The sequence below is a fragment of the Dendropsophus ebraccatus genome, chromosome 6 (genome assembly GCF_027789765.1).
Source record: "Dendropsophus ebraccatus isolate aDenEbr1 chromosome 6, aDenEbr1.pat, whole genome shotgun sequence".
Classification (NCBI taxonomy): domain Eukaryota; kingdom Metazoa; phylum Chordata; class Amphibia; order Anura; family Hylidae; genus Dendropsophus; species Dendropsophus ebraccatus.
This window is the reverse complement of record NC_091459.1, coordinates 98664670-98687485: the sequence shown is the minus strand read 5'-3', so window position 1 is coordinate 98687485 and position 22816 is coordinate 98664670. Positions and strand designations below refer to the sequence as shown.

At 40.3% G+C, this 22816-nt stretch overlaps 1 protein-coding gene across 4 annotated transcripts in view; it reads left to right on the top strand.

Moving 5' to 3' along the window:
- DOCK10 (dedicator of cytokinesis 10) overlaps positions 1–22816 on the top strand; it is a 222844-nt gene that overhangs the window by 129459 nt on the left and 70569 nt on the right. For all 4 annotated transcript variants that reach the window (XM_069975419.1, XM_069975417.1, XM_069975416.1 and 1 more), the window contains exons 8-21: positions 902–1085; positions 2860–2948; positions 3339–3422; positions 3687–3833; positions 6281–6508; positions 8900–9022; positions 9539–9621; positions 11771–11893; positions 12427–12506; positions 12965–13152; positions 14643–14708; positions 16515–16607; positions 19067–19190; positions 19379–19500. In XM_069975419.1, coding sequence (XP_069831520.1) covers positions 902–1085; positions 2860–2948; positions 3339–3422; positions 3687–3833; positions 6281–6508; positions 8900–9022; positions 9539–9621; positions 11771–11893; positions 12427–12506; positions 12965–13152; positions 14643–14708; positions 16515–16607; positions 19067–19190; positions 19379–19500 — 1734 coding nt within the window. The remainder of the gene's footprint in view (positions 1–901; positions 1086–2859; positions 2949–3338; positions 3423–3686; positions 3834–6280; positions 6509–8899; positions 9023–9538; positions 9622–11770; positions 11894–12426; positions 12507–12964; positions 13153–14642; positions 14709–16514; positions 16608–19066; positions 19191–19378; positions 19501–22816) is intronic.

The following is a 22816-nucleotide window of genomic DNA, read 5'->3' as shown; positions in this document are numbered from 1 at the left end:
CACCCTGATAAATAGCCACTTAAGTCCCACTCGGTTGCGAGTATTGGAACATAAATAGGGAAATACCAGGGTGGCCCCTTTTTGTCAATGTCTAACTCAAGGTGCGAGTATTGAAATCATGACAAGGGCTTGCCAAGGCAGGCTTCCATCCACAGACAGCCGTTTCGGGGTATATGCCCCTCGTCAGTGTGGAGTAGGATCCTCGCCAAGCCGCTCACCTCTTTTCCTCCCTCCTCGTGCTGCTTACATCCCTCCTCGAGGCCGCTCACATCTCTTCCTCCCCAATGCCGCTCACATCTCTCCCTCTCTCCCCGTGCCGCTCACATCTCTCCCTCTCTCCCTGTGCCGCTCACATCTCTCCCTCTCTCCCCATGCCACTCACCTCTCTCCCTCCCTCCCCACGCTGCTCCCAAGAAATAAGACATCCCCCGAATATAAGACATAGTGCCTCTTTTGGAACAAAAAACATTAATAATAATTAATATTAATATAAGGCAATGTCTTATTTTCGCGGAAAAACGGTAGAGAGAAGCACAAAGCTCTGCACCTCTCCCAGCTTGTTCTTCTAACGTGTCTATATGAAATGTGAAAAAAAAATTATGTTGCATTTGCACATATGTATTAATTTTTGGGCCAGAATGTTTAAAGCACCAAAAGCATAAAGTATATAGGGTCAGTTACATACTACGAGGCACACACGTGTTTAGCATTTATAAGCTCTGATTACTCTTTACGAGGAATGTTCTCAGTAGGGAATTTTTCATAAAATAGTAGTTTCTTAGATAGAGGTCAAAAATGCAACTAAGGCAGATTCCTTGGTAAATGATAAGAAAGCCTTGCAGTGTGTCTAGATGACATCTAATTTGGGTATGGATTGTTTTTCCCTTTCTGTTTGTATCAGAATAAACAGCTTAGGAAGCATGCCTTCGAGCTGAAAATGAATGATCTGACATACTTTGTGCTGGCAGCTGAAACTGAGCAAGATATGGATGACTGGATATCTACACTCAACAAAATCTTACAAATCAATCCTGAAGGAATCATTCCAGAGAGGAAAAGTGCAGATTTATCTGATCACAAACTCGGTACAAGCAATATTTTTAGTCAGTCCAATTCTTTCCAGTGACAAGAATCTATGTTATACAGCTCATTTGCCAATGTCACTTTATTTTATGGTAATTGAATTCTCATAGCAATATGTCAATAAGGGGAGATTTGTAGTCCTGGAGATGTGCTCATTCTTTTACTTCTAGCATCTAACAAAATAGGGGAAGATAAATAGAAGGGGATAGATAGATAGATAGATAGATAGATAGATAGATAGATAGATAGATAGATAGAGACAGGAGAAAGCCGCACTTCCAAGTCTAAGCAGCGGGTGCTGTACAGAGTAAGTCCCTTGGCTCGGGATCCCAATATGTACACAACGAAATTCCGCAGCACACCAGCATCAGGTGGAAAAAGTGATATTTATTGCATGTGGCAAAAAATAACAGAGAGGATGCACATACAATAAATATCACTTTTTCCACCTGATGCTTGTGTGCTGCGGAATTTCGTTGTGTAGATAGATAGATAGATAGATAGATAGATAGATAGATAAAGTTTGTTGGCCAAAATGTCGCAAACCATGGCTCCATCCTTCCTTCAATCCAGTGGCTCTGTCCCCCCTTGCAAAAAAGCAGCCCAAAAGTATGATGATACCACCCACATTCTTCAGGGTCAGGACTGTGTTCTTGGGGTTGTACTTATCCTTCTCCTTCCTTCAAACACAGCAAGTGGACCTGATTCCAAAAAGTTCTATTTTGGTTTCCTCTGACCACATGACTTTCTCCCGTGCCTCCTCTGGATCATCCAGATGGTCGTTGCCGAACTTCAAATGAGCCTGGACATGTGCTGTTGTGAACAGGGGGACCTTGCATGCCCTGCAGTATTTTAATCCATGATGTTGTAGTGTGTTACTAATAATAACCTTTGAGACTGTGGTCCCAGCTCTATTCAGGTCATTGAGCATGTTCCCCTTTGTAATTCTGATTCCTGACCTTTTTCACAATCACCCTTACCCCAGATCTTGCATAGAGCCTCACACTGAGGAATATTGACAGTCTTTTTAATAATTGCTTTAATAGTTGTTGCCTTTTCACCAACCTGCTTGCCTATTGCCCTGTAGCCTATACCAGCCTTGTGCAGGTCTACAATTTTGTACCTAGTGTCCTTAGAAAGCTCTTTGGTCTTGGCCATCATGGAGAGGCTGAAGTGTGATTCATTGAGTGTGTGGGGACAGATGTTTTTTTATACAGGTAACAAGTTAAAACAGGTGCAATTAATACAGGTAATGAGTGCAGAGTATAAGGGCTCTTAAATAAAAACTAATACACTAGGTCTGTGAGAACCAGAATTCTTGATGGGTGGTATGTGATCAAATACTTATTTCATGCAAATTAATTATTTTAAAATCATACAATGGGATTTTCCAAATTCCTTTTAAATATTCTGTCTCTCATAGTTGATGTGTACCTACTATAAAAATTAAAAAGCACCCCTTTCTTTGTAGGTGGAAAAACTTGCAAAATTGTCAGTGTATCATATACTTGTATTCCCCCACTGTATGTTAAAGTTGCACAGGAAAAAGATACACTCCCAATATTATTTGAGCACTGTGTAATATATTATTTGGGCACTACATGGTACATTATAATGGAGGGGATGTTCATAAAAAGTTCTGCACAAATTACCAAACAACCATTAGTGGGAAAACCTTGATGCATTCTGCCTCTCCTCCGGCCTGAAACCTTTGAATAGATTGTAATACCAATAACAAGATAATTCAGATTGCATTAATACACATTTTTCCTTCAGAGGACCAAGGAGAATCTCTACTAAACTATGAATCTCCACATGAAGAAGCAGACTGTGTAGACAACTCCCAGCACCCTGATCTAGCTAAGGTGAGGTGTCATTTATAATACCTTAAATAGCTATTCCTAATTATTCATTTTATACTTACAAGACCCCATTGTGGCATGAAAATCCTTCCCGCCCTTCCCACCCCCGTCCTGACATATAGTAACTGCTTACTCAGTCAGTCATTGGATAGAACAGTGACCCACCTCAGCCAGTCATTGGATATAACAATGACCCGCCTCAGCCAGTCATTGGCTAAGCTGGTATTTGCTATGTTTTGGGACTGAGAGCAGGAAACTGGACTAGTGCCATTAGAATGCCATTGGCGGGGGTTTAGAGAAAGGTGAGTACAAGTTTTTTCCTTTACCTGTTTAAAAACATATGTAAGTAGAAATGCATTTTTATATCCTATTGAATCCTCTGTTGTTTTCTAGTACCTTTCAGAAACAGATGAATCTATAAGAACTAACAGAAACATGGAGCGGCACAATCTGTTTTCCTTAGACCCTGATCTGTGTGTAAGTAACTACATTTTACATACAATCATCACTAATTTGACACATATTGTAAATTTACAATTATCATTTCTGTAACCTTTAGATATGGAAATATTAATAGGCTGTAATTCTTTGCTTTCGTATTACTTCTTTACATCTCTATTAAAAGAAAATGGTATACACAATGGAAGCATGCTGTACCACCATGTACATAACAGTGACACGTGTCTAGAGGGAATGAAGCCACTGTCTTTCTAGTTAATCTCTTTGTGTTATTATTTTAAGGTAACAAAGCTCCAGAATTCAGCAAGCGACTCTGTGATCAAACCGTTCGAGGAAAAGACAACTAAGAGGATTATAATATCTTGTAAATCTCTAAGTCTGAATCTTCAGGCCTGCATCAAAGAGAATGAGAGCGAACCAGTAACCAATGTATGTGAAAAGATTTTCCCCTTATAATAGGAGACAATGTATTGTGTTGCATAGATGTGATAGAATATCAAGCTGATGGAATATCTATAATGCTTTCTATAATCAATTATATACATCTGAGTGAGTTTGTTTCCTTACCGTGTGCATGGTTTTCTGTAAGTCCCATTCAGATGTTACAGGAATATCTGCAACCAAGCCAAGCATGAATATATCCTAACAAGGTCAACAAGCTAAATATAAGGCTATATAATAAGGCTACATTCACACATCTACATATTCTGTCTGCAATTGCAGACAGAATGCAGACCCATTCATTTCTATGTCCCCTATACACTCACATGTAGGTATTATGGGGCCATGCTGAGGCGGTGATCCATGCTGCAACTGCAGTCCATACTAAGGCCTGCCAGTATTTTTTCAGCAGACTTGTATTCTAAAATTAATGGGTCCCTGCAATTGTGGATGCTTACACTTGCAAATCTGTAGAGCAGTGTGTAGCTGTGGGTCCGCGGCTGCAGACAGCTCTATAGATGTGTGACTGTAGTATGGGTATGTTCATATATTGCAGATTTGATGCAGAAAATTTTGTAACTGTAAAATCCTTTCCATACATGTAAATTGAGTTGTTTCTGTGGCATGTGCATAGGTTTTGCAAACCCCATATAGCTGAATTGCAGAAATTCCCGTTATACATTTGCTGTGCGTAGATATTCCAACATTTCAATAAGTTTATAGAAACCAGTTCACATGTAGTCTGGCCTACACCTTAGTTTGGACAGTGTACTCTAGAAACATAGAAACATAGAAGATTGTCGGCAGAAAAAGACCACTGGGTCCATCTAGTCTGCCCTTTTAGTATTTTCTTTCTTATTATCTTAGGATAGATATATGTCTATCCCAGGCGTGTTTAAATTCTGTTATTGTAAATTTACCAACCACCTCTGCTGGAAGTTTGTTCCAGGTATCTACTACTCTTTCAGTAAAATAATATAACTTGATCCACTTGATCCATTTAGTTCTGTTTATGTGCAATATCATTTAATATAGGTAATTCTGGCCACAGCCATAGTGTTTAACCCCTTCACGTTTGAAGGGGTTTTATTGTACGCAGGGCCGTTTCAATGCAATTGGCCCGGCATACATTACTGTCCTTAGATCCAGGCATAATGATGTTGTTAACTCCCTTAAGGTAGTCAGTGACAGGACAAGGCCCTGTCACTAACTGATCACTTGTACCAGCAGGCCACTTACCTCCCTCCTGTCAGATCTTTGATCTGTGCATAGAGCAGTGATGGCTAACCTTGACACTCCAGCTGTTGCAAAGCTACAACTCCTATCATGCCTGCGCAGACAAAGCCATATCTGGTTGGGAATTGTAGTTTTGCAACATCTGGAATGTCAAGGTTAGCTATCACTGGCATAGAGTCTGCTCTCAGGCAGACTCTATGTACAGATCGCCGATAGTACTGATAAATGCTATGCTATGGCATAGCATTTATCGGTATATGCAATCAGAATGTTGCATATATAACACCCTAAGGGACTTATGTATGCAATACAAAATGTGAAAAAAATAATAAAAAGGTTTAAAATGTTTCAATAAAGATTTGTATTACCCCCTTTCCCATTATACAAATGAAAATATAAAAAAGTACAAAATAAACATATTACATTGTTACATATTACATATAAACATATTACATATTACAGCGTAAATGAAAAGTGATTGCTGTTTTTTTAAAATTATATCTTAGAAAAAAATTATAAAAAACAATCAAAAATTTTCTCTTACACCAATATGATTTCAATAAATACTAGAGATCATGGCACAAAAAATGACACCCCAACCAGCCCTATACAGTAGGTGGAAGAATAACAGCGCTATGGCTCTTAGAAGGCGAGGAGGAACATTGATTCAATTTGACCTGAACATCCGGGCATCAATTACCTTCGGTCATGAAGGGGTTAAGCACTAACCATAAGACAAATGATGTGACACCAACCATGTAGAAATGATAGTGCACATCTTTGTTTTTTTGAACCAATTATTTTGTATTAAAAACATGATAAAATGTTACCAGCTTTAGTGGACGCCCTTTGAAGTAGTTCCCAAGTAAGTGACTGTCACTCTAGAATCTTTAACCTAATTCGGCTGCATAAAGATATATGAACGTGATGGACAAAAAGTTAAAATTAAAAGATGGAAATAGCTTATATGGCACCATTGTTATGGAGAATGTGGCAGAACAATGAGCTTTTCTTATGGGATCAAAGAACTTGTTATCCCAATCACTAGATTAGACATGCATTAGTCTGAAGCACAGATAAGCTGAGAGACTGGTAACTGTGCTATAGGCAAACTCTGAACCTTTATCTCTGTTTCTGTGTATATATTATGTTTCATTTGGAGTCCTGTTAATTTCTTTGCTGTTTGCCCGTGTCCACAGATTGAACCCTTCTTTATAAGTGTAGCTCTCTATGACATCAAAGAAGGGAGGAAGATATCAGCTGATTTCCATGTAGACCTAAACCACGACATTGTGAGACAAATGATTTGCACTTCTACAGGATCTGTGGGAAATGGTACAGCATCACCATCTGTCAGTCCAACCAAAGTCCTGGAAGAGCCCGAAGTCCGAGGCTTTCCTGAAAAATGGATGCAGCATCCTAAGCAGGTAATGGAGTATATTGTAAATATTCTACACATCAGCACTAGCTTCCTGCTTGTTCCATACTCGCTGTCTGTGCTATTACACGTACATACAGTGAGTAGGAGGAGCAGAAGCTATGGGAAGGGCTGCCCAGATGATCCTTAGATCATCCAGGTGGTTTATTGAAGTCAGCAGCAGTCTTCTGCCGCCGCTCCTGTTGCTCTGAGCAACGCACAACATACCATTGCTGTTATCTATATTTTTCAACCTGTTGAAAGACCATGATCAGCTGATATGTCAATACTTTGAGCAGAAAGCGGAGGCGCGCGTGACATCGCATTAACACACTGAGGCAGGCGGGATTTCAAATGAAGTCCACGGCGGGTGCTCCGCGCGGAAATCTGCCACACTTACTCAGTGTAAACATACCCTAAGGAGAGATTGGTCAATCAAGGCTGGTGGGACAGAGAGAAGCCACCAGGGACCACCCTGATGACATGATTCAAATGACATGAAAGTGATGACAGGTTGCCTTTAATTATATTTACAGTAGGTTGGAACTCCTATGCCCTTCCTGTGTATGTGTGTGTATATACAGTGGTGCCTTGGATTACGAGCACAATTTGTTTCGGCACCGTGCTTGTGATCCAAATCCATTCTTAAACCAAAGCAAAATTTCCCATAACAAATCATAGAAATGCAGACAATTGGTTCCACACACCAAAAAAATAACATATAAAACATAATAATAAGATATAAAACAAATGAAACAATTATTCAGAAACAGCAGAATATGTGATATTATAAGTTACTGTACAGTAATGGAGAGGATGGGAAACACAAGGGCTGAGAGAGACTACAGGGAGCAGGAAATAATGAGCAGGACAGATGTGGGCACATACATGCAACACTCTCTGTCTGTGGAGAGAGGGATTACAGCTATGGAGAGATTACCCCCACAGTCCTGTCCCCTGATGTAAGCCCCAGCCTGAAGGGCATCTGCTATGATTTGGAAGGTGAGGGAGACTTCCTGGGTCAGAGTACAGTGCTGTAGATCCCGCTATGCAGACCATGCCCCTCCTCCACTCGCACTCCCACCCAGTACAGGGTGCTTTTAAACCAAAGCAATGCTCTTAAACCAAGTCACAATTTAAAAAAAACTGTGAGCTCCTAAACCAAAACGCTCTTAAACCAAGTTACTCTTAAACCAAGGTACCACTGTATACATATACAGTATATATATATATATATATATATATATATATATATATATACACATACACATTTTCTCAACAGACAACAAATGAACACTGTGTAGCCTCCAATCTGTTTGATCAGACTACATGTGGCTTGTTTGTTGTTTGTTACTATTCAAACACATACTGTAGGTTTATGTTGTAGGCATTTTATTTATACTTTTTAAATCCACTGAATCAATACAGAACAGATTGGTTTTAAAGTTGTGCAGAGCTTTTAAATTGCATGTTTTATATAAGTTACAGTGGGAAAAATAAGTATTTGTTACACTACTTATTTTGCAAGTTTCCCTAATTACAAAAAATGGACAGGTCTGTAATTTTTATTGTAGATAAACTTCAACTGTGAAAGACAGAATCTATTTAAAAAAATCCAGAAAAATCACATTGTTCAATTTTTAAATAATTATTTTGCATAAAATAAATATTTTATACAATAGAAAAACAGAACTTAATATTTGGTACAGAAACCTTTGTTTGCAATTTCAGAGCTCAGATGTTTCCTGTAGTTCTTGACCAGGTTTGCACACATTGCAGCACAAATTTTGTTTCACTCCTCCATACAAATCTTATCTATTCAGGTTTCCAGGATGTCACTGGGCAACATTGAGTTTCACCTCCCTCCTAAGATTTTCTATTGGGTTTCTAGGTCCTTGAAATGCTTCTAACGGTGCCACTCCTTAGTTGCCCTTGTTGCCTTTTCACCAAGCTGCTTGCCTATTGTCCTATAGCCCACCCCAGCCTTGTGCAGGTCTATAATTTTGCCTCTAATGTCCTTAGACAGCTTTTGTATCAAGGCCATGGTGGAGAGGTTGGAGTGTGATTTATTGTGTGGACAGATGTTTTTTTTCTTTATACAGGTAACAAGTTTAATCAGGTGCCAATAATGCAGGTTATGAGTGCAGAGTAGGAGGGATTCTTAAAGAAAAACTAACAGGTCTGTGAGAGCCAGATTTCTAGCTGGTTGGTACAGTAGGTGATCAAATATGTATTTCATGCAATAAAATGCAAATTAGTTATTTAAAAATCATACAATGTAATTTTCTGGAAATCTTTTTGAAATTCAGTTTTCCTACTTTCCTGTATTTTTCATTGCTTTTGCAGGATTCAAATATTATCCTATTCCCATGTATCATACCTCTATACTGTTATTTCACAGGCCATTTTCTCAGTGACCAATCCACATAATGAAGTGGTCTTAGTTGCAAGAATAGAAAAAGTTCTCATGGGAAATATCACCAGTAATGCTGAACCATATGTGAAGAATTCTGACTCTAGCAAGGTAAAGTATATGAAGGTTAAATAATATTCTATATACAGTGAATCTATTTAGTTATTTTGTACTTGTTCCTCTGCATTTCTAGATCTGTGTCACATTGTGGGTTGGTAGCCGGCTGCCATTCAGGCTACAATAAGTAGTCATTTGAGGACAATAGCTGGTATGTTGAGTAAAGCAGAACATGTTGTCTTTGGGCACACTCCAGTCTGTAGAACAAATATCTCTGACTCTTGGGGGTAGTTTCTTTCAGAAATAATTTATAGCAGCTGCCCATAAGCAAAAATGCATTAGCAGGTCACAGAGTAAAGGCTTTTGAGTTCTTTCCATCTACAAAGACTCCTTAAGCTATATTTGACCCAGTAAAAAATATTTGATGTTGAGGTTTCTTTTCATATCGTATCATTGCAGGGTTGACATAAACTAGTCAAAGTTATATTTTATTTTAGGAAACCCACCTTGCCAATATGACATGATTTACTGTTGTACACTGATGTGATGTATATGTGATTGTTTCTTCAGACAGCACAAAAACTGCTGAAGTCAGCAAAACAGTTTTGTAGCAAGTTGGGGAAATATCGGATGCCGTTTGCTTGGACAGTGAGGTAACTAATATGAAAACTGGGGGTACATTTATAAATAACTATTAATTTGTACAGCTAATAGCTAGACTAACCTTTCATCTTGATACTCTATTTATGAACCTTATATAGCTCTGGCTTCAGATCAGTTCATAGAGTTACCACCAGGGACATATAGGTGATACTGCTGTCAGGCACACAGGAAATTGAGTCTAAAGTGGCCATACACTCACGTGGCAGTCACTAAAAAAAAAAAAGTACAGTAGCTTTAGTGAGTTCTCCCATAGAGGCCGAGGAGGGTACTTTAAGCTCATATTAGAATTGTTTGACCTTAATACCACATACCTATTGTATCTACTCCATATGACCTTTTCTTATATACCCACCATATTTACAAAATGGTTAATGGGAGATCTGAAAGGAGGAAAACTGAAGGCGTTCCTGCCCTTCATCATCCGCTTTATGGACTACTGCAACATGCCGATGTCCACAACCTGTCCCCTCCATACATTTCTTAGCAGATCTCCCCTGATGTAAAGTCCTGTGCCTTCATCTTGTCTAAAGGTCAACTTATACCAACGGGTTCGGCTGTTGGTATAAGGTGTATGGGGCTCTATCGACTGTCCAATAACAGTTGATGTTGGTGGAGATAGGGAGTCTGGCGTGATGGAAAATCACCACCCGACCCCTTTGTTTTCGATGAGGTGTATTCTGGCTGAGACTTAACCCACAGCTTCCCATAGAGTACACAGAAATGCTCAACTGTGCCGAATATTCTTGTGTGTGGGGAGGACGGGAGGAAAACAGGAGAACATACAACAGTCTCTCCTGTGCATTCCCCATACTCTGGAACTCACTATCCCAACACGTCTAACTCTCACCCACCATCACAGCCAATCAAAAGCCACCTGAAAACCCATCCCTTCATAATAGCCTATAATCTACAACAACGCTGCTATCTCCACACTACTGTATAGACAGCTTCTTCCCTCCCTATGTAGATTATATAAGCCCTTATTTGCTGGGTTGTCTCTTCCTGTACCAGTATCTCAATTGTTATAGTTCATGTTTTTAGTTATGTATTTTTACCACTTTTTCTTTTGGAAATAATGGCCCCGAAAATAAAAATAAAAATGATAATAATAAGTTGTCAGATCCTAAAGTGGTTATAAAGGGAACCTGTCATATAGAAAATGCAGTCCAATTTGCAGACATTGTTATAGAGTAGAAGAAGCTGAGCAGATTGATATATGGTTTAATGGGAAAAGTTCCAGGATAATGTGCCATTTATTGTAATATACTGTAACGTGCGATATATTAAAATAACACAATATTATTACCGCACGGTGAACGGCGTGAATACAAGTGGTAAAAAACACCAAGATTGCTGATTTTTTTCATTACATTTTATATATAAACAAAATTAATAAACAATGATCAATATGTCCGATCTACACACATGTGATACTAATAAAAAGTAGAGATTGTGGCGCAAAAAATGATGCCCCATACAGGCCTGTAGGTAAAAAAAAAAGCGCTATAAGCCACAATAGGGCCATTTTAAATATACCTATTTGCACAAAAAAAGTTTTACTGTTAATAAAAAAAAGAAAACATTAGAAAAGCTATGTAAACATGGATATCGCTGTGCTCAGACTGACGTGTAGAATAAAGATAAAATGTCAGTTTTACTGTAAAGTGCATTATGTAAACACGGAACCCCCCAAAATTTGCGCAATTGCATTTTTTTTCTTAAATTTACCCCAAATATCAACATAAATGATATTTTAAGGATTCCGTCATTCATTATATGGTAGGTTGAAGGATGCCATTACACAGTACACCTGTTCCTGAAAAAAACAAGCCATCACATGGCCCTGTAGATAGAAAAATAAAAGAATTATAGCTTTTAGAGGGCGAGGAGGAAAAAATGCAAAACTTAAAATTGGCCTGGTCCTTAAGGCCATTTTGGGCTTGGTCCTTAAGGGGTTAATTTAATGTAATCGCTGCATGAATGTTTTCTACCAGCGCTAATGATATTGAACATGTAGTGTAAATGTATATACTAGATGGATATACATGATCACCATATCATCTTATAGTAATATTTTTGTGATACTCAAGCATATTCCACCATGAAAAATATTGAAAATATCCGTCGTTGTTTTTGCAGGCCAGTATTTAAAGACAACAGTGGAAACATTGATCGAGAATCCAGGTTCTCCCCTCTCTTCAGACAGGAAAGCAACAAGATCGCCACTGAAGACCTTATAAAGCTGGTGTCTGAATACAGAAGGTTGGATAATGTCATGTGTCTTAAAAAAAAATGCATAGACAAGCAAGTTCTCCTATTACTTGTTATTTATTCATGTAAACCCTTACTCATTATGGGCAATGTAAGGGTGTTCCATCTGAAATCTGAAATAGTATGACATAAGACTGGTCATCTGCATCCCTGTTTAGGCTGTGGGGCATCCTGGATGACTCCTTCATTTCACCTTACATGTTGATACAAAACATCAATAGAAACATCCCATATCTTACATTCAGTCAAGTGGTAAACCTCTATAGAACACTCACTACAGAGGAAATCATTTTACATAAAGACGCTATTCGTAATATATTGTAACTGTTGCCCACCATTGCCAGACCATAATATCAGTCTTCATAGAATCTGGGCTGGAAGTCTGTATAGAGAAATATCTACACACCAAATAGGCCCAAGTTTGGGATGGAGATAGGCAATTTCCATAGAAGAGATGTATATATGTTTTCAGTCCATATAGCAGCTATAAGTGCATGTAAATTCATGTTCTATATTCTGTACAGGGCAGAGAAGATTAGCAAGATACAGATCATCCCCGGAAACCTGGATATATCAGTAGAAGCTGTGCCCATGGAACAGTCAAGTAGGACGCATTTCTCTTTCTTATATATAGTAATACTGAACAGTTTCATTATCTTTATATTCTGTTTTTATATTATGGATAAGAAAAAAAACCATATGATTTGCATGTACTAGTTGCACAGTTTTTGGCACACCTTATATACTGATATACTGTACAGGGCACATGTCATTGGAGTATACCTTTTACATAGCACAGTAATGACTCATGATTCAGTATCAAGAGACAAAATAAAAGATGTTTTAGCAATGCAGTCACTGTTCTGTATGTATGGGAAGATAATTCACCACCGATTACCAAGTTCCTTCATGTCAGTTCCACAGAAACTAATAGGTCAGCCCATAAGTGTGAAGATCCTCATTAACAGCACTTTATAAATGGATATATCACAGGCTGTAAAAATAAAGTTACACCTTCACCTACACCCTGGATGCCTATTGTTTCTGGTTTCTCTTGTGCAGACTGCCTTACCTCATCTCTAATACCAATCAAGCCATTTGGTGAGATAGAGAAATATCCACCCACTGTGGAAGTAGAAGAATTTGTACAGACATCAACCATATACTCTCAGCCTTACAGGACTTATAAGAACCAAATATACCTTTACCCCAAACACCTTAAGTATGACAGCCAGAAATGCTTTAACAAGGTAAGATACAAATACACAGCAACCAGATGTAAATGCAGTGTATGCAGCCAGAAGCAGACAGCTCTGTTCATTGTTTAGTGGCCATTCTGTGTTACTGCAGCACAGCCACTCTATAGTGTACAGAACCTTCTACTTCCCACTCCATACAATATTTTGCCTGCGGTAAATCTTATTTCAGGAGCAACAATGTGGATGAGGTTTTAAGAAATCAGTAGCAAATAGAGGTGAGCGAACCTCGAGCATGCTCAAGTCCATCCGAACCCGATTTTTCAGCATTTGATTAGCGGCGGCTGCTAAAGTTGGATAAAGCCCTAAGGCTATGTAGAAAACATGGATATAGTCATTGGCTGTATCCATTTTTTCCAGACAACCTTAGTGCTTTATCCAACTTTAGCAGCCCTCGCTAATCAAATGCCGAACGATCCGGTTCGGATGGACTCGAGCATGCTGGAGGTTCGCTCATCTCTAGTAGCAATCTTATCCACACAATGCAGAAATTATTATTGTAGTATCCACATTAAAATTGACCCTCAGTGCGGATTTTAAAGCCGCAGCATATTGATTTACACTACAGATATACTAAAGATTTTCCACTACAATTAAAGGAGAAGTCCGTCGAAAATGTTTATTAAAGTATTGTATTGCCCCCCCCCAAAAGTTATATAAATTATCAATATACACTTACTATGGGAAATGCTTATAAAGTGCTTTTTTCCCTGCACGTACTACTGCATCAAGGCTTCACTTCCTGGATAAAATGGTGATGTCACGACCCGACTCCCAGAGCTGTGCGGGCTGTGGCTGCTGGAGAGGATGATGGCAGAGGGACACTGAGGGACACAGGGCACTGGAGGGACACTGAGCATCCCTCTGCCATCATCCTCTCCAGCAGCCACAGCCCGCACAGCTCTGGGAGTCGGGTCGTGACATCACCATTTTATCCAGTAAGTGACATCACCATGTTATCCAGGAAGTGACATCACCATTTTATCCAGGAAGTGAAACCTTGATGCAATAGTAAGTGCAGGGAAAAAAGCACTTTATAAGCATTTCCCGTAATAAGTGTATATTGCTGATTTGTATAACTTCTATAAATCTGTAGAATTGTTTGTGATTTTGCTACTGTGGATTCTGGAGAGGAGGGTCCATGACATATACATGCTATGCTACGTGTGGTCTTAACTTTTGTCCCTATTTACACTTGCAGTGCTTAAGATAAATACAAGACTGGATCAATAAGCAAAGAAAAGTGTAAAGGATAAATTGTTCTATCATTATGACTACATGGAGATACACAAAGAGTTATTTAGCTTGTTGGAGTCCATGAGTACTCCCTTTATTTCAGACGCCAATAATTGTATTGTGTTTCTGAAAGAAAGGAAAGAAAACTGGTCATGGGACTTGCTTAGTTGTTCCAGTGACTGCAGACATGTTTATTTCACATCTGATCCAGATTGCGGTCTGAATGTCTTATCTTGCTGTTTTTGTAGGCCAGGAACATAATGGTTTGTGTTGAATTTAGGAGCTCTGATGAAGAAGGAAGCCAACCATTAAAGGTGACTATACCATGTACACAATATAGCACTATATACACTGACTTATGGATAGAACAAATATCAAATCATGTTATTGTATGTTCTGTATGAGTATGAGTATGAGTACTAAACAGGTATGGGGACTTTGTTCAACACTGAGCTAATGCATATGCAGCCGGAATATACAGCTGTATACAATATACTGTGCATAGTTGCAGATTCCTACTATAACCCTCTTGAAGTTTAGTTTGGGCTTTAAATGGTTTGGACACCTTTGAATATTTTTTTTATTGCATTGCGTTTACTGTTAGTTTTTATTATATATTTTCCACCATTCAATTAGGCTTCTGCAGCTTGCATATATCACAGTACAGTTCAATCTGCTTATTGCCATTCAGCGTGGCTGGTGGAGGTTTATTTTTTGACTTATTGAAAGACAGCGATTAACCAAAAAGCAAGCATTTGCTTAATCGTTGACTGATCGCTTGCTTTATTACAAGGGAAGATATCTGCCTGATCTGGCCTTTGAATGCCAGACTTAAAGGGGTAGTGCGGCGCTAAGCAATTATTCACAAAATAACACACATTACAAAGTTATACAACTTTGTAATGTATGTTATGTATGTGAATGGCCCCCTTGCGTGTTCCCCCCCACCCACGCTAAACCCGGAAGTGTGGTGCATTATACTCACCTGATTCGTGTCGACCCCGGCCGCCATCTTCTGATAATGATGTCATCTTCGGGAGGCCGGCCGAACTGCTACAGCCGTCCCTCATGCCGCCCCCCCTCTGCCACGTCATCAGCTGCTCAGGCGCGATTGGCTGAGCATAACTAAGCTCAGCCAATCGCTGCTGAGCAGCTGATGACGCGGTAGAGGGGGGCCGGTATGAGGGACACGTCATCAGCTGCTCAGCCGCGATTGGCTGAGCTTAGTTACTCTCAGCCAATCGCGGCTGAGCAGCTGATGACACGGCAGAGGGGGGCCGGCATGAAGGAGGGCTGGTGCTGTCCGGCCGGCCTCCCGAAGACGATGTCATTGTCCCCAAGATGGCGTCCGGGGTCGACACGAATCAGGTACATATAGTGCACTACACTTCCGGGGGTGGGGGGGGACACGGGGAAGGGGGCCATTCACTAACATAACATACATTACAAAGTTGTATAACTTTGTATTGTGTGTTATTTAGTGAATAATTTTCTAACGCCGCACTACCCCTTTAAAGCCCCTATTACACAGGGCGACAGAGAGGAGCAACTGAGCAACTAAGTGCTCGCTTGCTCCTCATTCCCCGCTCGCTGACGGTGCTATAACATGCGTCAGCAGTGAGCGGGCAAGTACAGGGGGGGCCGTGGGGAGCTGCGAGGGGGAAGGGGGGGCTGCCCCGGTGATTTCTAGATAGTCCGGGCAGCCCATAGCAGATAGCAGCGGTCTACAGCCGCCGCCCCTATTCCACAGTGCGATGGCAGCAGACCTCTGCTATATTAGTCATTTGACTTTCAACATGTTGAAAGAAAAACGACTGCAACGATCAGCCAACATCGTTCATGTTGGCTGATCGTTGTCTTCTATTACACTAGACGATTATCGGCTTAATGATTTTGTGTAATAGGGCCTTTAGATCGCAGTTTGGGGGGGGGGTCTCTGGAGGAGAAAGAAAGGAGGGCAGATGCAGAGCAGTCTGCAGGAAAGAACTTTATAAGCTATGTACAAGTTGTACATAACCTTTAAGGGATGATTGCTGTAACCTTTAATTTTCTGACCTTTAGACTGGTACATCCTATTTGTTTTGTCCTAAATTACATTGAATTCTCTTATTTCTTACCAGTGTATATATGGAAAGCCTGGTGGTCCTCTGTTTACAACGGCAGCATACACCACAATCCTTCATCATTCTCAGAATCCAGACTTCTATGATGAGGTTAGTCGCTATAAGGCATTACAAGGTTATCCTTTATCCTAAGTCTTAAAGGGGTACTCCAGAGGATAAAATGTTTTTAAATCAACTAGTATCAGAGAGTTATACAGATTTGTAAATTACTTCTGTTTAAAAAATGGCAAGCCTTCCAGTACTTATCAGCTGCTCAAGGCCCTGTAGGAAGTGGTGTATTCTCTACAGTCTGACACAGTGCTCTCTGCTGCCACCTCTGTCTGTGCCCAAAACAGCAGCAAATCCCCAAAGAAAACCTCTCCTGCTCTGCTACTTGAAAAGAAGTGGTAGCAGAAAGAAGGCTCCACTTCCTGCAGGACATCTAGCAGGTAATAAGTATTTGAAGGCTTAAAGTGTCACTGTCGTGAATTTTTTTTTTGCAGAAATCAATAGTCCAGCCGATTTTAAGAAACTTTGTAATTGGGTTTATTATCCGAAAAATGCATTTTTATCCTGAAAAAGCAGTTTGAAGCTCTCCCCCCTGTCTTCATTGTTCTCCTATGGAGAGAGCTAAAGAAAAGACCAAAACAGGACAACAAAGAGTTAATCTACAAGTATCTCACCCCTTATCTTCTTGGACAGTCACCACTGACCTGTTTGAGCTCAGATTACAGCTGTCACCCAGCTCCGTGCCTGTAATCCTCTGTTATCTGCTTTCTGCTGCCGGCTAACTCCCTCCTTCCTCCTCCCCCCTCCCCTCTCCCTAGAGCAGACAGGGGACGTCTCCTGCAACAAGTCACAATTTTCAGATTTTTCAGAGTGGATGAAAAAGAGGAAGGAGGGGGGGACCTGGGAAAAGGCTTTTTACATGCAGATAATGGCAGATTTGGCTAATAAACCCAATTACAAAGTTTCTTAAAATCGCCTGGACTATTGATTTCTTCAAAAAAAAAAAATACGACAGTGACTCTTTAAGATTTTTAAATGGAAGTAAATTACAAATCTGTATAACTGACACCTGATTTGAAAAAATAAGTTTTTCTCTAGAGTACCCCTTAAAGCTTGTCTGCATTACAAATGACTGGAGAAAACAGCATGGAATAACACAGATTCAGTATAAAAAGCAATGTACTGCCTTTGTAAAGGTACTCAGCTTTCAGTGTAGATTTCAGCTGAAATTATGTAAAAAGTAGGTTTTTCTTTGAAGAATCAATGAGAGTTTCGACAGCCCTGGTGTAATAACCACACAGTCGATTTAGTGAAAGGACTGCCAGGTAACGTGGTTCCAACCGAGGACAGTCCACGCTGCTAGCCAAGTCTTGCTGGCAGTTCTCTCCTATATAAAAGGCTAGGCCCCTTTCCAGTAAAGCATTTTCCAGTGACTGCAATGGAAAGAGAAAGTTACAGATACCACAGAAATCTGTACTTTTCCTACAACCATTTATGCAATTTTTAATATGAATATATATATATATATATATATATATATATATATATATATATATATATATACATATGGTCAGTAACAAAGATTAAAATGATGTCCTTTTAGACAAACAAACATAATGAATGGATATAACAAGAAGTTATTAATAGTCTCTGGATTGCAATAGTAACAGTTACACAGTTACTCTATTCTTCTATTTTACTAGTATATCAGGCATAATAAGGGCCTGGCATTCATTTCCATAAGTAACAAGGTGATTGTCTGCATTGTCTTGGCCTGGAATTGGCACGGGCATCTTAATGTGTACAGCATGCCAAATACTTCTTCTGTAGCATATGTGTGATCTTTTGTAAAACCTTATTCACAATGATAGACTATACTTTACTGCATACATCCCTCCACATTGAAGTAGTGTATATAGGATATTACAAAAGTATATATTACAAAGTTGCTGAGCAAGCAGCGGACCCTTAATCTGTCTGTCCCCCCTCAGCAGGGAAGGAGGAACCTTCGGCCCTGCAACCGTTGCGGAACTACAATTCTAATCATGACTGTCCTGGCATGATGGAAAATGTAGTTTTGCAACAGCTGGAGAGCTGAAGGCCCTTGTTTTTAAGTGTTACTGTCATAAAAAACTTTCACATACCATAGAGACATGTCAAAAGTTTTAATTGTTTAGGGTCTGGGTGCGGAGACCCCCTTCAATTGCCAGAGAGAGCAGGGAGAAGCACTCAGCTAAGCACTTCCCTCCCCATCTTTCGTCTCTGCAGGTGATGGGCTCCATAGATTTCTATAGAATTCATCTCCTGTCTTTTTCAACTCATTCTCGAGTGAGGGACTCCGACTGATCAAAACATTTGACGTGTCTTTATGACTTTTTTTTTTTTTTAATGACAGTAACACTTTCTTCATGTATTACATCACTGCTACAATTGTATTGTTATTTTAACCCCTTCAGTTCAGGATCTACAATTGTAGTATTCTTAATATGTATATACGTACAAGTTGCCTGGGTGTCCAGTGTGAAAGTGACTAAGGAGAGGTGTAATATTTTACATTTCAGGTGAAAATTGAGCTCCCCACTCAGCTCCATGAGAAACATCACATTCTGTTTTCATTCCATCACGTCACCTGTGACATAAATGCAAAAGCTAATGCCAAAAAGAAAGAGACTCTGGAAACACCAGGTATCTTTAGAAGGATTACATTCGCTGCTCATTGTAACCATTCCTTGCAAGCGTGTGTCTCATGTACAAGTGGATATGTGGACTCACAAGGATTTTTCATTTCTGCTACATTGAATTTCATAAGTGGCTGTCTGTTAATGTGGCCGTTCACAAGCCGCATAGTGATCTTTTGTCTTCTGTCGTCACAGTTGGGTTTGCCTGGCTGCCGTTGTTTAGGAGTGAACAGCTCACATCACAAGAACACCTCATTCCTGTTGCTGCCAATTTACCTGCAAGATACTTGAGTGTGGAGGATAGTTCTACAGGAAAGGTACAATGTCTGACCCCCTATGTTATATTTTAAAGGGTTTCTGCAGCATCTCTTTGGCTACATTCCTGCAGCCGCAGACCACACTATAAATATGCATTTGTAGTGGTTCATGCTTCACAGAGTACTACATTGACACTTCATTAGCATAATGATTGTGATCCGGGTTACAGTGGGCGGGTCCTATTTTTTGCGGCACAGAGCACGTCCCTGTACACACATATGGATGTGTGATCCGGGCCATTGAATAACATTGGTCCTATGTTCTGTCCACAATTGCAAATAGAACAAGGAACGTGTGAATGTGGCCTTTCTGTCATCAAATGTGGAGAGATGCTGCTGCAGTTATCCAAAGCCTAGCTGCTACAACCTTACATGTATTGTACTATTTAGAGTAGGACAGGATCAACTCTTCCATTTAATGCACCACTTTGTTAACTTAAAGTGTACCTGTCGTTTTGCTAAACGGTTGACATGTCAAAGGTTTTGACCGGTCAGGGTCTGAGTATTCAGACCCAAACCAGTCGAGAGATAGAGCTCGGTACAGGTCTGACCCGGACCAATCAAAACCTTTGACACGTCTTTATGACATTGTCAAAAGTTTAGTAAAACAACAGTGACATTTTAAGGACATACATTTTAATGGTTTTAATTAAATTCTAAGGCCATGTTCTTATGGCGTAGGACACTGGACGTTTCGTGACCCGGCCGGGTCACGGAACGGCCAGTGTCAGAGAAGATCATTCCAGCTGTATGATCCGGCTGGATGATCTTCACTGTTGCTGAATTCAGATGCAGGCACATCAGTGCGTGCCCGCATCCAAATTCTCTGCTGCACACATTGTGTGCACTGACAGGTTCTCTGCGGCCGCAGAAAATTGACTTGTCAGTTTTTGCGGCGCCTCTAGGGATCCCGGCCGGAGTGTATACTATGTGTATACACTCCGGCCGGGATTCCATAGATGGCAGCACTACATAAGTTCCGTAGTAATCATGGCCGTTGTTGCAAATCGTCAACAATGACCGTGATTATTACGAAACTTATGTAGAGTGAACATGGTGAATGGTAGTAAGGCAATCCATGATTTGGTAATGGCGATATAGCAGAGCTGGGATGGTGGTGCTTGAGAAGCAGACATAATGGCTGTAAGGAAATTCAGGGTGCATCAACAGTGCATGAGGCTTTTTTTTACCATGCAATACCATACCATGAAACCATACCACACGTATACATGTGCTATGTCTGGCACTGCATCCCAGCCTCACTCCCTTCATGTCCATGAGCTGCAGTACCTGACATGGCCCATGGACAGGTGTGTAGCTATGTTCCTAGAAGCAGGCAGTCATATCTTTCTAATCTTGTATAATCCTTTTACTAGTAATAATCTAGTGATACATTAATTGATAGTAATGATATGAGATCTGACTGAGCTGTTTTTCGGACAAGCCTTTGCTGCCAGGGCCCGCCAGCTCTTTATTAGTAGAGGGTGTTCTTTTGCAGAACATTTTACTCTTGATAAACATTTGTTATATTCATTATAAAAAGTCAGATCCATGAAATTAATGTACTCTGTCTATTGAGCAGTTCAGCCCAACAAGTCACTTCATTCTGTGATTTATTATGTAATAATCTCTTTTACTATTCCTGACAATGTTATGCTGCGAGCAGGCCTGTGCCAGTATGTAATGCGTGCCGCTGATACGACGTACATTCATTTCCTACATCGATACTTCCTGACTGACCTCTTGTACTTGTTAATACTTCTTCACCATTCTAAGCTTTGTTGTGAGGCTCCTAAATGGCTTATGATTTGTTTTCACATACATCTTGTACTGCCTGGACTCTGACCAATGATAACCTCATTCATTGCTCACAGATGTGAAGTCTCTTCATAAACAAGGGACTGTTCTGCCGAAAACAAACTTACATTCAGAGTCAGCGTTCAGAGACGCTTCAGTCATGGTTTCTTAAAATCCTTTAAAGGTTCAGTGAGTTTTACCCCTTACAGAGCAATAGAACATTGCCACATAATAGAAATACTTTCCACACTGGAATTCCACTTTGTAGTTCTAATCAGTGGTGATTCTAGCCTCTCTGCTGCCCGAGGCGAACTATAGGATGACGCCCCCCCCATCCCCCCCCCCCCCCCCCCGTTGTCCACCCTACACATATAAATAGGCTTTCATGTCAAGACACAGTCATTTTATTTCTTGTGTTATGGCAAGGGTTATTAAATAAAGAAGTTTAAAGAATAATACTGACTGTACTCTCTCAGGAACAGAGATCTGCGGGGCAAAGACTCTGGGATAGTTCTGAATACTTTCTTGACATCGACAGGCACAATCAAGGTTTCCGGCCAAACTCTCACAACACTGAAACAGACAAAGAAGACACATAAGTAGACTGAGTACACCATGCAGATTCTTTTAGGTACTAACTTCCAATTCCAAAGGGATTCTCTTGTCCTCTTTAGGAGGTTTTATCATTGTAAGCATATTACAAAGTGCCCTTCTTCTTGCATCCCCAACAATCAACTCCTATTCTGACCTCATAGCGGCAGCTACAACTCCTATCCTGACCTCATAGCTGCAGCTACAACTCCTATCCTGACCTCATAGCTGCAGCTACAACTCCTATCCTGACCTCATAGCGGCAGCTACAACTCCTATCCTGACCTCATAGCTGCAGCTACAACTCCTATCCTGACCTCATAGCGGCAGCTACAACTCCTATTCTGACCTCATAGCGGCAGCTACAACTCCTATCCTGACCTCATAGCTGCAGCTACAACTCCTATCCTGACCTCATAGCGGCAGCTACAACTCCCACCCTGACCTCATAGCTGCAGCTACAACTCCCACCCTGACCTCATAGCGGCAGCTACAACTCCTATTCTGACCTCATAGCGGCAGCTAAAACTCCTATCCTGACCTCATAGCGGCAGCTACAACTCCCACCCTGACCTCATAGCGGCAGCTACAACTCCTATCCTGACCTCATAGCGGCAGCTACAACTCCTATCCTGACCTCATAGCGGCAGCTACAACTCCTATCCTGACCTCATAGCGGCAGCTACAACTCCTATCCTGACAGCTGGAACTACAACTCCCATCTTTACCTCATGGCTGGAACTAGGGCTGGGCAATATGGGCAAAACATAAAATCTTGATTTCTTTTGATTTTTTTCTCGATACTAGATTTAAATCTTGATTTTTTTAAAAAATGTATTCTTTGCTAATTCTGATGGGTGTAGTAGTAGAGGCATAGTGGCTAAGGGGTGTAGTAACAGTAGAAGCATAGAAGATGAGAGGTATAGTA